Raw genomic sequence first — 14298 nt, forward strand, 5'->3', positions numbered from 1 at the left:
TGGTTAGACAGACGAGACGCCTTAACACACGTTAAATTGGCAAAACAGAGTTACCTAATTATTATGTAGCCTATAGGTATTCATTAGGCTAGACTGTTTTCATCATGTGGCAGGTAAGACCTTTTCTGATAGGAAAGGACGTCAAAATTATTAAGCCACATCTTTGGCTAATTCTCAAATACACTCTTCAGTTTTCAATAGGCATAGGGTAATTAAGACATCAAAACTATGACCGACCGTGGTTCGTGTCCAACACTTTCGCTCGTTAGAGCGTATCTCTCCATACATTCACCGTCCAACCCCCGCCCTTCTCCAAAATTTAGATGAAAGGGTTTAGGATGTTGGGTGACGCTCTGAATCACGTGTTCATAGGAAATACACTCCGTATAATTTTTGGCTACCTCGTCCTGCCGCCGACCATAGTTGTTTTCTGTCCATACAGTGTGCGAGGAGAGGTAATGTACCTTGCTGTGGTCACTGTCGGACGGGTTCACGCCAGGTTATCGGGTTCAACTGAGGAGAGGACCCACCCCCCTCTTCTCAAAGCGCAACGAACGGAGCTAATCTAATATTCATCATTTCTATATTAATGTCGTATTCCATTATACCCCGGTCCAACTATCAAGGTAAGGCCACTTTTCCTTGTAGCCTACAATATAATAGCTCGAATTATTTTTGTATAATCACAGATAGTTTACTCCAATTCTGGCTATTGAAATGTATCTGGTGCTGTAGTCTAGGCAGTATATATGAAGTCGCCAATATATAAAATGGCGACAGTAGGTGGGGGGTGCCGAGTTAGGATTTTTGGGAATATGTTTCATTCTACAGTATGAGTTGAAGATAGTCACAAATAGCCCAAACACCGAGCCAATGTTTGCCAACAGGCTACTGGAGTGAAAGGGTTAACTTGACTTTTTGTTACAGTTTCAAGAACGTAGTCTACTCAACGTTGTACTTGCCCTCTCGCACGCTACAATGTGACGTTTCTGATTAATTTATTGCACAACGCTGAATATTTCCCCTGCTTTTTGAGCGAGTCAGTGTTGACTATATTTCAGTATCCAAGTTCTAAGGACTTTGTATATAACGAATACATAATCTTATTGGATGTGATGTCTGGTAGTGTAATTTAGACGACCCAGACGTCCGGCTGGATTTACTACCCAAAATGTCTTCCTTTTTAATCTATCAATTTTAAAGCGACGTTAATCCTTCCTTTCAATTAATCAGTTCAGTAGGCTAATGTATGATGTTTCATTGCAGACATTGTTGTTTTAGCCTATGTATTGAACAATTGTTTTGTTTTCCCACCTGTTACCGCCTTGCGTTGATGCTTAGAGCTCGACAATCAACTGCATTTTGGGAGCTGTCCTCTTGTTTTCATCTGTCTTTTTTAACGTGTGTCAAACTGTCAGAATATTGCACACTGTAAACTTTTCCTCACGATTCCAATCTCACAAAAACAGACACGCACATTATTCATGTGTAGCCAATTCATTGACCCTGTAAAATCACATTTTTTTAGTTGTCTCTTAGCTGGCCTTCATGCCTACACTTTATATTGGACCATAAGATGGTATTCTACCTCTTGAATGAGCAGCACAAAATATTCATCCGGAAACTATTGGTTTAAATATTCAACCCTCTAATCAGGAAATGTGTGAGTGATTCATGCACATGCAATGAGCCAGGGGCATCATGCCCATTGGAACTGAAGGAGCATGTCATGCTACCAGTGGTATATGAAGTATCATTTAAGGTTATTAAACTAGAATGAATATGCAGACACCTAATTTGACCATTAATGCCCCCTCAAAATACATAGTTGCATGAAGTTCGTAAAAGAGCCTTATTCTGCTCCTATGCTTGGCAGACGTCTCTCCTTACTGACTAATACAAAGCTAGACAAGCTAGCTCTCATAGCTTGGCTCATCCAGGCTAGCTAGGTTCAGCCTGGTCCAGTGAGTGTGTCTGTGTAGAGGTTTGCACTCTTCTAGGCAGTTACACTGGGGGAATGTCAATTCCCTTGTGGATCCCTGGGAACGTTCTTCCATCTCCCTTCTCGGAACTGTGCTAATGAGGCCAGGCATATTACCTTTTATCCTGACTCCCTGCAATTAGGAACGGCTCACAGTTTTGGTTATGGCCATAACAGAGAGTGTTTGTATACACAGACACTGTGTAATGGGCAGAGAGTGCCCACCCCACTCTACAAAAAACATCCTTGTATGCCACTCCTTAGTTACTGTACGAATATACCGCTTTGAGGATTAAATGTCCTGATGTCTATCGACACCAGTCAGATAATATTTTCATGTCTGTGGCTTAGGTTTCACTGTGCCGTATAGTCATTGCCAGAGCACCCTCAAGGAGGTCATATGGTCGTGATTTGCAGTTTTAGCTGACATCGAGTGTATAACATTCTTTGAGTTCAGAGAGGAAAATCAGCTATCTAATGCCAACCAGATCTATTTCCCAGCAGTTCTGTACAAACAACCATATTTGTGATAACAGCATACTTCCCCCTCCTCACAAAAACAGTTCCATAAGCATACTACTTAGAGATCTTTGTTTTGTTAGTCTGAAAGTCTATACCACTCTGTATGGGTTTGCTCTTATTCTCTCCTATTCATCGTATGGTATTGCTTATGTCTTAGGAGTATCGAGGCACAAAGCGATCGAAAGCCTCCCTGAGACAGCATGTTTGCTCAGTTCCAACCAAAAGAAACTTCTCTGCACTCGTGGAAGAAAAAAACTGGGGGCTAGAGAGGAGAGAGCCCCTGCCACTTTCTCTGTCCTGTGCAAGAAAGGTTTGGTCAGCAGGAGCTGGCATTTGCCAAGCTCTGGCACTTACAAGAGGCTGTGATGTCAGCCATTTTAGGTTGGACAGTACAATGCGCGATACGCCGCCATTTTTCTTCATTTTTCTTTTTAAGTTGCCATATCAATGGCCCGGAGTCCAAGATACAGAACTAAAGGAGATTTATTCATTAAAAAAACACAGAAATAGGCTCTCATTACTCAGGATTTTTTCACACATGTTTGGTCTGCCATTTACCTAGGCCATAGAGGAAGGCTTTGGTGAACAATATAAGATTGTGATGGATGACATGAAAATGCATTTGAACAGAACAAGAGATGCTTTGGCAGTGTACATTATACTGTATTACAATACCTCAGTCCTCAGACCTCTGTGCCAATTTTACAAGACAACATTGACAGGATGTCCTTTGCAAGGAAATGTATATATCCCTCATTTGTCTTTTATGAAAGGACTGTCACAAACACTTAATCAGCAGAGTGGACTGTGCAGTTGAGCAGGTATTTTTGTATTGTCATTGTGAGAAGGTGTCTTTACCACTGACCCACCCAACCCCAATGGTCCGGAACAGCTAAGCCAAGACTGGCATTTTCAAAGATGGCACAGCAGGAGGATTAACTTTGTCCTTTGCCTGGCATAAAAGGTGGTCATTTATGTGTGTGTGCGTGTGTGCGTAAATGCGTCTGGATGTGTGGTGGGTGTAGTCGAGAGACTCCTCTGTGTGTGGTGTGGTGGGCAAGGAGAAGAGAGGGGTTGCTATGGCAATGTTAACACATGAGTGGCACCGCTGACTGGTCTCCCGGTGGACCGGGCTGCAGTCATGGAGGTAAGGGGGGTGAGGAGGAGACGGCTGACAACACCTGCGTCTCTCAGCAGGCATTCACACGTTCACACACCCGTACTCATATACTGGTACACACATAAATACATAGAACACACACACACGCCCTGAAGACACAGTCAAACACAGAATTAAGGGGCATACAAACGACCAGATGCTGAAGACAGATACACTGGGTTAACCACTTACATCCTTGGCTGAAGGTGTGACAGTGGAGCTTACAACTCTGTAATTAATGTGGATATTGTGGACATACAAACACTAACCCATTAGAATACACTTGAATTATGATGTGCAAACTAAGTCGCAGCCATTCAGTCAAACACACATTACTAGACACAGAAATCATAATAGACACAGCAGACATCCAGACATGCAGGAAATTGAACAATGGCAAGTTGACGGACAGTTGTCTGAATAATGTTCCCAGTGCTGGATCACGTTTCTCTTATAAATGAGGCGCCATTGTTCCCAACATCTTCCTTGTTCAGGGCAGTAATTGCGATCTGTTTCTGACTTATATTTGGATGTCCAGTTGATCCACTCACATGACTTTAATCTATTTAATGAACATTTGGCAGAAGATGTACTCCTAAACAGATTTTTCCTATTGTTTAGGTGTGTCTATCAGGAACTGTTTTGTCTGTCCCACACACACTTATGCCAGGCACTGTTTCTGTTGATTTTCAACTCAAAACCAGGGAAGCAGGCTGAGGCTGTCAGACTTTCAAGACAGCCGTGGATCACTGAAATGCTAATATATGGAAAACAAATGTTGTCATGAAACAGCCAAGATTTCTCATCAGCTCTTGTTTGACTGCAGCACCACAGACTGTTTACTGGCAGTTGAGTTTAAAGAGAAATATTTCTGAAAGCTTTGGTGTAAAACGATGTTGAAGAGAACAGGCAAGAAGGGTGTGTGTTGTGTGTGTGTGTGTGTATTGGAGGAAGTGGAATACTAAAACACTTTCTCTGTCATAATCACCCAGCTGTCTGTCTGGGTCTGCTTTCCCTATGTCCTTCTTCTCTGTCCTCTCACTCCTCAGTCATGTGACCAGCGACATGGCATTGCAAATACCAATCTGTTTGCAAATGTCAACAGTGCGAGTGCCTATGGGGTATTTTATTGAATGTGTACCACTTTACACCCCTTCAGATATGAAGCCACATTTTTTCTTAACATTTTATTCTAAAAAGCCAAACATTAAATGAAATCATGCTGGCTGAGTTGAGCACACAAGGTAACACAAGGACTTTGCTTGTGAAGAGTGAGCGGAGGTGTTCTAAAAGCTTGTGTGAGAGCTCTGTCACTTTGCCTCAGTTCAGATCAGTACTCCCCAGGTCTACGGAGATGAAACTCTTTTAATCTCAGCCATAGAGCCTGTGCCAGTATCGGGACATATGACACACCAGGAGACGGTGCTCGTCTGAGTCGTCTCCTTCAGCGCTGAAACACGAGGCCCCTCTTTTCAGAGTGCACCATTCATTGGCTCCAGTCCCTGTCTGGGAAGCCCTTGTCTTGTCTGATCGCACGTCTTGCTCGCTAGATAATGCACCCCATTCTTTTGATAGGTGACCTGGTTCTTTCTGTACCCTTGCTCAACCTTTGGCCTGTCTTTGGTTTGTCATGCAGGAAATGTGATGTTTTAGGAGGAGAGATACTAGGGCAACGGCTGTCTTGCCACTAGGATATTGCTCAGCACAGTACTCCTGTCCTGGACCACATCCACACAGGCTACATCAAATAACCTATTAGTGCTCAGATAACATTATTTTCCATCACATTGTCTTTTTTAAATGGCATGACCTTTGTATTTTTTTACCCCTTTTTCTCCCCAATTTCGTGGAATCCAATTGGTAGTTACAGTCTTGTCTCATTGCTGCAACTCCCGTAGGGACTTGGGAGAGGCGAAAGTCGAGAGCCGTGTGTCCTCCGAAACCCAACCCAACCAAGCCTCACTGCTTCTTGACACAATGCCCACTTAACCCGGAAGCTAGCCACACCAATGTGTCGGAGGAAACACCGTACACCTGGCGACCATGTCAGCGTGCACTGCGCCCGGCCCGCCACAGGAGTCGCTAGTGCGCGATGGGACAAGGACAATTGTGCGCCGTCCCATGGATCTTCCGGTCGCAGCCGGCTGCGACAGAGCCTGGACTCGAACCCAGAATCTTTAGTGGCGCAGTGGTCTAAGGCTGTGCCACTATAGATTCTGGGAAGCCCCTCAAGTCGGAAAATCTGGCATCTAACTAGAGCTCTGATTTTCTGACCTGAAGATCACTGAGGTCATGATTCAACCTTGTTTTTTTCAGAGTTTCCAGTTGTCTTGAAAGCACCATTCGTCACTTGCCACATCATCATGATTGCATCATCATGATGATGTGGCTAGTCTGATGGTGCTTTCAAGACAACTGGGAACTTGGAACAGAACATGGTCAAATCATGACCTCAGTGATCTTCAAGTCGGAAAGCAAGAGCTCTAGAAAGATGCCTGAGTTTCCGACTTGGAATTCTGAGTTCCAAGCCAGAGATTTCCGGGTTCCCAGTTGTTTTGAATGCAGCATCAGTACCAGTCTCTTTTAATCTGTTTACCGGTCTTTTTAGCTAACATTCCACTCCTTGCCACTCTTGTCATTTGTTTTCGGCAATCTCAACGTTCAATATAGAGCCGGATTTATGGCGCAGTTGCTGATTGGTAGTTGGAAACAACATTAATATTTTCCATGACAACGTTATGGAACATGTGATACTTGCAAATTTGGTGCAATATATAGTTTGAATTTTAAGAACAACAATAAACAATACCGTTACGACCTGCTGCAGTCAATGCAAGATCATGTTGTTCATAGTGGCTAGAGAAGACTCCGTAATGAGAGAGAATTAATGACACTGAAAATATTAGCCAACAAGATTCAATCAAGCTATGTTTGCTTCAGTTGCATCCCCATTAATGATAACGAGAGGAAAGAAACTCAAAAACTGGCACATGTTGTCATTCCTCGCACATATGCTGATCATCATAATTTTCTTATATTTTTACAATTTTGTTATACTAATTTCAGTTATATTATTTGTCAGTAAGAGATGGAGTCTAGACAGGCTACTTTAGGAAACTTTTTGAATGGAATTAGCGAACTCACACGTGTCCTAAAAGTCTAGATGATTAAATGATACTACACTGAGCACTCGTGCTTGGCTGCCATTTTGGGCCAAAACATTGTTTTTAGTGGATTTTTCCTTTAACTACGGTATCATAACCAGTAATTTAACTTCATCGGCTGCCCGTCCACTGTCCACACTATACTAAAATCATAGCATCACATTTTATTAGATGAGCATGAGAAGACCAGACTCTTGCATGAGAGCTGTAGCCTTCGTCTCAATGGAATGCACTCACTAAACCTGCTGTCAGGGGTTAATTGTGTGCTGTATCATGACCTCTCCGCTGGCTAAACATACAGCAAATGCCCACGTCTGGATGCAGCAAACCAGGATTACTGCATAAGAGGCTGGTGACCTAGTTTTTTGGGGTGTTTTTTTTGTTGTTGTTGAAAGGGAGCCGTCATTAGAAATAAAAAGAGGCAGTTACAAAAAGGACGTCACGGCCCATCTGGGATCAGCATGTATTGTGGGCAGTCATTTGGGATTTTCAATTCTGGAACAGGTTCATTTTTTCTTTACCGACCAGCAGGCCATGGTGAATGCAGACATGTGACTCCATTCAGTTTCACTGGCTGAAGACATCGTTTTGTTTTAGGAGTGTAGCCATGTTCAAGAGAATGTGGATGACTGTAAATCATTTGACTTAAGATTTTGATAACGTAATAGTGGGCTCATTCTGCATACTGAGCAATGGGCTCTATTGTAATATATAAAGTAATAACACTCCTTGTAATAAATACTTTTAAGTACTGAGAGCGGCACTGATGAGGATGATGATGAACATTCGCTAAAGAGAGCTTACACATGTCTATCTACCAAAGCATCATGATATCTCTGTGAGAACTAGATGGATCAAGAGCAGTTTTCAACACCACATCACACATCAACAAATTCACAGCAAGAGAGGCAGAGAGAGGGAGAGACAGAAAGATAGAGAGAGAGAAAATATGTGTGGGGAGGGTAGGGTTCACCAAGAGTGCAGTGAGTAAGAGAAGCCGATTCCGTGTTCTCACTTTCCGATTCTGTTTTTGTGCTCAGAATGTTGTTACATATGATAGAGTGCCCAGAGAAACAATCATTATGAGATATTTAGCTACATAACTGTAAAAACAGAATAAGCGGAAATCACTGACCTGTGTCCTGAAAAGGTTTCAAACTGCATTAAGGGGTGTGGGTGCATTTGTGAGGAACGCAATTGTGAGGAACGTCATGCGTGAGTGTTTTACAGTACAAAGGGGGTATTCATCGATGGAGAGGCATCATGCACCCCAAAAATCTGAGGGGGCACAAAGTACGTGAGGATGGCTCGGGGTTGGTCTGGAAGGGGGATAGGCCCCCAGTCCGGAAGTTGGAGAATTTAGCATTTTTCAAACACCTGAAATAGCTTTTTTCCTGCAATCTAGAGCCATAATCATTATGCTTAATTCAATGCATACTTATTGAGCTGTCTGTATCCTACCGACTGGTGGTTCGTACTATATATATATATATCTCTGCAAAAATCTGGGTAAAAGATTGATAAACTTATTCATTACATTTAGTTATTGCTTGCTTTTCTAAAGTCTACCAACCTTGCAGCAGGCATGCCAGCTAATGTAGTTGGACAAGCTAGCTACTCTAACTTGATTGATAGCTTGAAATGGCTTCTTGGCAGATAGGTTGCCAACCTCATAACTATCTGGGCTAGCTAAAGCCAACTTCATAAAATTGCTAGGTGGCTAGCCCAACCATGATCCCCCTGAAATATCAGACTGTAGGGACCATGGCACTAGGTATTACAGAGAGAGACATTGTTTTTATTAAATAAATCATTTCTTACACCGGACAGATCTGGGGGTGCACATGCCCCTGTGTCCCCTATGGGTATGAAGCCTCTGCATGGATGTGTGTGTGTGCCAACACTCATACCATATGTCATAAATATGTGAACAGTGGCTCAAATGTGAACAGTGGCTCTCATCCAAGGTTGGCAGAAGAGTTTGACATTAATATGAGACACATGATCAGGATGTTCATTAGACACTCGCTGATGGTATGGATGGGGGGGTTAAGGACCCATATAGAAGGATAGGATGCAACCATCATTTTTTTACTGACAGTGTAAAAATAACTAAATAGCTATTAACCAATTGTGTGTGGTGTTATTCTTATAAGGAATGATTTACCTTATCACATATTTGTTCTGTTTTCTCTCCTATAGGTTCCCAGTGAACTGCTAAAACAGCTGTCTAACCCTAACTCATTGTGTGAGAGGAGTCCCAGAAGCTGAGGACAAACATGAAGCAACACTGTGATGTCATTGCGGCTGGCCCATGACACTTAAATCTCAGCCCTATCCACAAACCACTCGCCCTCCGTTACCATACAGGACAACCAGTCAGTCACCCATCATCTGCACACAGCTACATTACAATGGCCAGCAAGAGGAAGTCAACAGTGCCCTGTATGATCACATCCAAAAGCAAACACATGCGTGAGGAGATCATACTTGGCTGCCTTCCTGAGCTCCTACCCACAATCCCAGAGGACAGCATCCTCAGTATATCTGGAGAAGACAGAGGCCATTTCTCCTATGATTCCTCCAGACCTGAAAGGGGCGACAAATGGCAGAAAGGTAGCACATACAGCTGCCCACCCTGCCGCTTTGAGTCCAGAGAGCTGAACTACTTTTTGGACCACCTGCACAACTGCCACATAGACTTCAGGGCCCAACCCAGCTTCTCCTGCCTGAACTGTGGCGTGTCAGTGGTCAGGTTTGAGGCCCTGGCTCTGCACAACGCTAAAGCCCACCCTGGGGTGTCAGGGGGCTCTGTCTCCGCTTCCCTGCATGTCAGGAAGAGAGATGGTGCGACCACCGTAGAGCAGAGCCTGTTCACGACCAATGGGGAGGACTCGAGCGATACTGCAATCTTCCTCACTAAAACACCTATAGTGAGGGTGATGAAGGCCAAGGGAGAGCACAAGAAGATTGTGGTCTCCCACACGGTGGAGGTGCGGAGGACAGACACTGGGAAGAAAATGGAGCGGACAGACCCCACCATGTTGACGAATGTGCCTGAACTACAAAATGGGTCTCTCAGTGGGACCGGTGGTGCTGCTATGTTGAGAAACCCTGTCACTCATGTGATAACAACAACAGTGCCCAATCAAACCTATCACCAGCACAGCTCTCCCACCTTCTCCTCCTCTGATTCCAGCAAAAACCTTCCAAAGGTGATGATTCCCCTGAGCAGCATCCCCACTTATGATGCTGCCATGGACACCAGCAGCTTTCTCAAGACTTCCTTTGGTAAGTTCCCCTACCCGACTAAAGCTGAGCTCTGCTACCTGACTGTGGTCTCTGATTGGCCAGAGGAGCAGATCAAACTGTGGTTCACTGCCCAGAGACTCAAACAGGGGATCAGCTGGTCCCCCGAGGAGATAGAGGAGGCCAGGAGGAAGATGTTCAGCACGGTCTTCCAAGGAGCAGCACCCCAAAAACAGCCCCCCAAGCAACGGCTCACAAATCACATTGTGACCCATCACACTGTCCATGCCCAGCCTGCTCCAGTGGGCCCCAGCCACCAGGCTGCCAGGGTGCCCCATGGCAGTGTAGTGAGCAGGCATACTGGAGTCATATCCACTTCGGCTAGCATGTCAGCCGCTGGTCATCCGGTCACCACTAGGGTCTCTTATGCTACCCCAACCATGATCCCCCCAAAATATCAGACTGTAGTCAGCAGAACAACACAGGTAGTGGCCAGGAACACTATCCCCACTACTGTGGCCAGCCAGGAATCTAACAAGACTGTTGCTCTGAGGCTGGGCAACAGTTGTGTCATTAGCACCAGCGGCAGAAGCAGCAGTAACAGTAGTAGTTGCAGTAGCAGCAGCAGTAACAGTAGTAGTTGCAGTAGCAGCAGCAGCATCAGTAGTAACTCCTCCATCAGTAGTAACGGCAGGGACCATGGCGCTAGGAAACCAATTAACAACATCAGTTCCAGCAACAGCATTGTCAGTTGCTCCTCCAACATTGGCAATAAAGATGACTGTAGCACTGACAGCCTTGACAAACCAAACAATCAAAGCAGCAGACATATTAGCATTCCATCTGTCTTGGAAGGCTTCAGCAACAGCAGCAACAAAGGTAAAGTGATCATGAGTAACACCAGCAAATCGAACATTATCGCCTATAACATTCATAGCAATGGCAACACAGCTAACCAGGATCAGTACACATCAACAAAGAGCGATGATGACAGTAACAACAACAATATCCACAAGTCCAACAATGGCAGTTTTAGCAGTGGCTACTCCAGCACTAGAAATAATGATAGTGTCAGCAACCTGAACCTTGCCAGCAAAGCCCAAAACGAAAACACCAGCATCAGTGTCATTACCAAAAGCAGCAGTAGCAGCAACAGCATATCTATCATTAAGGATGGCAAATGTATCAAGGAGGTTCCTATGAAAGCTATATCGGTCCTGCGGCAGCTAATCAAAGAGGAAGACCATTTTGGGGACGATAGAACCTGCCCTGAACTAAAAGTTGACCCCATCAAGATCAACCTGCAGAGGCTCATGGTGAGCGATCCAGCTGCCAAACCTAGTTCAGAGGCCTTCCCTCCAGAGCTCATGTCTGAGACACATGTCTCAGACCTGTCACACCCATCCAAGAAAAGCCCCCAGCAAGTGCACCTTTTGAGGCAGGCATTCACCAGCACACGGTGGCCCAGCAGCCAGCAGTATGAGGAGCTGAGTATCATGACGGGCCTGCCAAATCCAGAGGTGGTCCGCTGGTTCAGGGACAGCCGCTACATCCACCAGAACAGCCAGCTGAAATGGCTGGAGGGCTACAAGTGCCAACCAGTAGAGGGAGAGGAAGGAAAGGCCCACAGAGACTCTGAAGCAGGGGCACTGATCAATCCCCAGGAGGTTAATAGGAAACTAGTGGAGCAGGAGGTGCAGCTTGATGAAGGACCTAAGGGGCTCCACTCAGGGCAGCTGGGATTCTGGTGGGGCGCAGACACACAGAGGCCACTGCTGAGTGCAACAGAGCCAGAGGAGACTGGGGAGAGAGGGAGAGCTGTGGAGACAGAAGGACTACATGGTCACTGGGCAGAGAGGGAGGATGACCACCCTCAGCCGGTTAGCAGCCAGGCCTTTGGGGAGAAGCAGGCGGAGGCCAGGTGAGTTCTATCAGTTACCGTTGTCTAATGAAAATGACTCAGTCTGTGATCACCCCATACCTTCATGGAATGTATATGTTAGTTCAGTTGTTGACTTGTCAGACTCTTTGAGACTGATGATGATTTTTCAAAGGTTAATATTGCTCCTTGGCCATAACAGAACATCAAACACTATACTGTTGATTTCTACAGTAGTTATATATTGTTCTGAAACTGGATATGATTTATTTAGGGCTTTGTAAACTGAAAATGACTTTAAAGAAAAAAAATGTCAGTTATGTGTTTTCAGTTGTTACTGGGATTTCTGAAGAAAGAAAGAAACCCGGGGAGGGTGTGTGGGTACTCATACAGAGTGGCTTTCACAGACAATCAAAGGTCTGTGTATTAAGAAGCTATTTTTAGAAGAGTTGGAGTCTGGGCCATTGAATTATAGATTAAGAGAGAGTGCTAATATATGTGAATAAATCATGACAATTGCCTTTTGTGAGTTGGCTGTTACATAACTTAGTCTCTGATTTCCTACCACCTGTTAACGGTGCTGAAGACACTTAATATGACATGTATTCGGGGGAAATGTAATTTAATCAGAACAATATTGTACTAATGCGTGTGTGCGTGTGTTTTCAGGGATCGTCTGAGGATAGAGCTGCTTGAAGTCTGATGGAGTGGCCCAAACCTACTAGGGATAAAGGATGGGTTGCTGTCCGGCTTTACAGATGACCATGGTCTGGTGTGTTCATTATGACAGCAGATGTGATTGTTGCTGGACCGTTGGACTGTAACTGTGAATACCCCCATCACTTCCTGCCATCCTCTAAAGAAAGAACTTCTCACCATTGAGTCCTGTGATGTTCAAGCCTTTCTTCATGCTTCTTTGTGGTCATGTGGGGAATAGGATGATGCATGTGGAGGGAGGTAAACTGATGAGACAGAAAGGAGGTGCACACTGACTGGACAACTGACTTGAGTGAGGGAAGATGGGAAAGGGATAATGAGATGTACAGTATATGATTCAAACTGCACTATAGAGGGTTTTTGTTGACTGGACAAAATGACAAGTGTCTAGGAGATGTTATTGTTGGCTTTGTGATATTTTTTACTTTTTAGCAACCAGTACATCACTGCCTTGAATTTTACTTTTCTCTGTAAAACTTTTTTTTCTCCAATTCTTACTCTTCTTCTATAGTCACTGTAAGTCCAGAAGCAATTGAGCCTTTAGTTTTATTTAGCTCTGTATAAATGTTGGTGATCACTTAACAGTTCAGCTTTCCGCAACAGACAATACAATGCACTAGCAGACAGCAATGCTAAAACCACACTGCCCCAGAGTAAAGATATTGGCAGAGCGCTGACAGAATCAATACACTGCCCTGGCTTCATCTGCAAACCCAAACATAAAAGAAGCCTGTCACGCAAAAGTTGCCTTACTCAAGTCTGTCCAAGCATTTATATGACTGGTCTGCCCATCACTTATAGCTTTCCAGCTGCTGTGATGTTGAGATCAAAACAAGGTGCCAGTGCATTAGTCACTCCTGTGATGGTCTATATCTATGAATAAAAAAATATGCTGCTTCTGTATTCTTGGAAAAGCTTAACATTCAGCTGTAATAATATGAAATATCATTACTGGCAAATGTTATAAAATAAAGTTAAATTTGATCAAATGCCCTGGAGGACACAGGGGTAGGTCTTGTGCTAGCTAGAGAGCCAAATGAAGAGATCTTTTCACTCTACTGAATTTTCATATAAACGTAGTCACTACATGAATCCTACAAAGCTGCATCTCTGATGAGCTGCTAAATAGCGAAGAACGGTGCTATACCATCCAAATTGGAGGCGATCTCCTACCAGCAGTGTATGCACTTGTGTTGAATGTTACCAATTTATTTTGGTTAGAAAAATAAAGATGAAAAGAAATCTGGACTTACGGTGTTATGATCACTTTAACTTTTATGAAATAGTTTGATCAAAAAGCACTGTTGTATCATCCTTTCTACACTTTGAATCTTTACTGAATAAATACTCACTGAGGAAAACCGTTTACTTGTTTTTATTGCCACATTAAAAGCTATCACACCTGTAGAATTATAATAGTACATGACATTTGCTAATGAATTCAAGATGCCATTGGATATATATGGGTGTATCAATTTACATAAATTGCATTGAAGAATTGGCAGGTTATTTTACAAACACAGGTAGTGCCATCTACTGGTAGAGGACAAGTTGATGCACTGTTCTCTCCGTTAAGAACTACATGTCAACAAGAAAAATCAATTGGTTAGGGAAATTGAGCTCTTGC

At 43.9% G+C, this 14298-nt stretch overlaps 1 protein-coding gene across 1 annotated transcript; it reads left to right on the top strand.

Annotated features, from left to right (window-relative positions):
* The first annotated feature begins 270 nt into the window (after positions 1-270).
* Positions 271-14032, top strand: LOC115207594 (zinc fingers and homeoboxes protein 3). The gene is made up of 3 exons (XM_029774820.1): positions 271-626; positions 9029-11996; positions 12624-14032. The coding sequence occupies exons 2-3, from the start codon at positions 9241-9243 to the stop codon at positions 12655-12657; spliced, it is 2790 nt and encodes a 929-aa protein (XP_029630680.1). The 5' UTR covers positions 271-626; positions 9029-9240; the 3' UTR covers positions 12658-14032.
* Positions 14033-14298: the final 266 nt, after the last annotated feature.

The sequence above is a fragment of the Salmo trutta genome, chromosome 14 (genome assembly GCF_901001165.1).
Source record: "Salmo trutta chromosome 14, fSalTru1.1, whole genome shotgun sequence".
In the NCBI taxonomy this organism is placed as follows: domain Eukaryota; kingdom Metazoa; phylum Chordata; class Actinopteri; order Salmoniformes; family Salmonidae; genus Salmo; species Salmo trutta.

What these genes read in the sequence shown, in the direction of transcription:
- LOC115207594 (XM_029774820.1), top strand. Translation starts at nt 9,241, where the DNA reads ATGGCCAGCAAGAGGAAGTCAACAGTGCCCTGTATGATCACATCCAAA. An exon ending in GAGAAGCAGGCGGAGGCCAG is followed by an intron (nt 11,997 to 12,623) that starts GTGAGTTCTATC and finishes GTGTGTTTTCAG; the next exon opens with GGATCGTCTGAGGATAGAGC.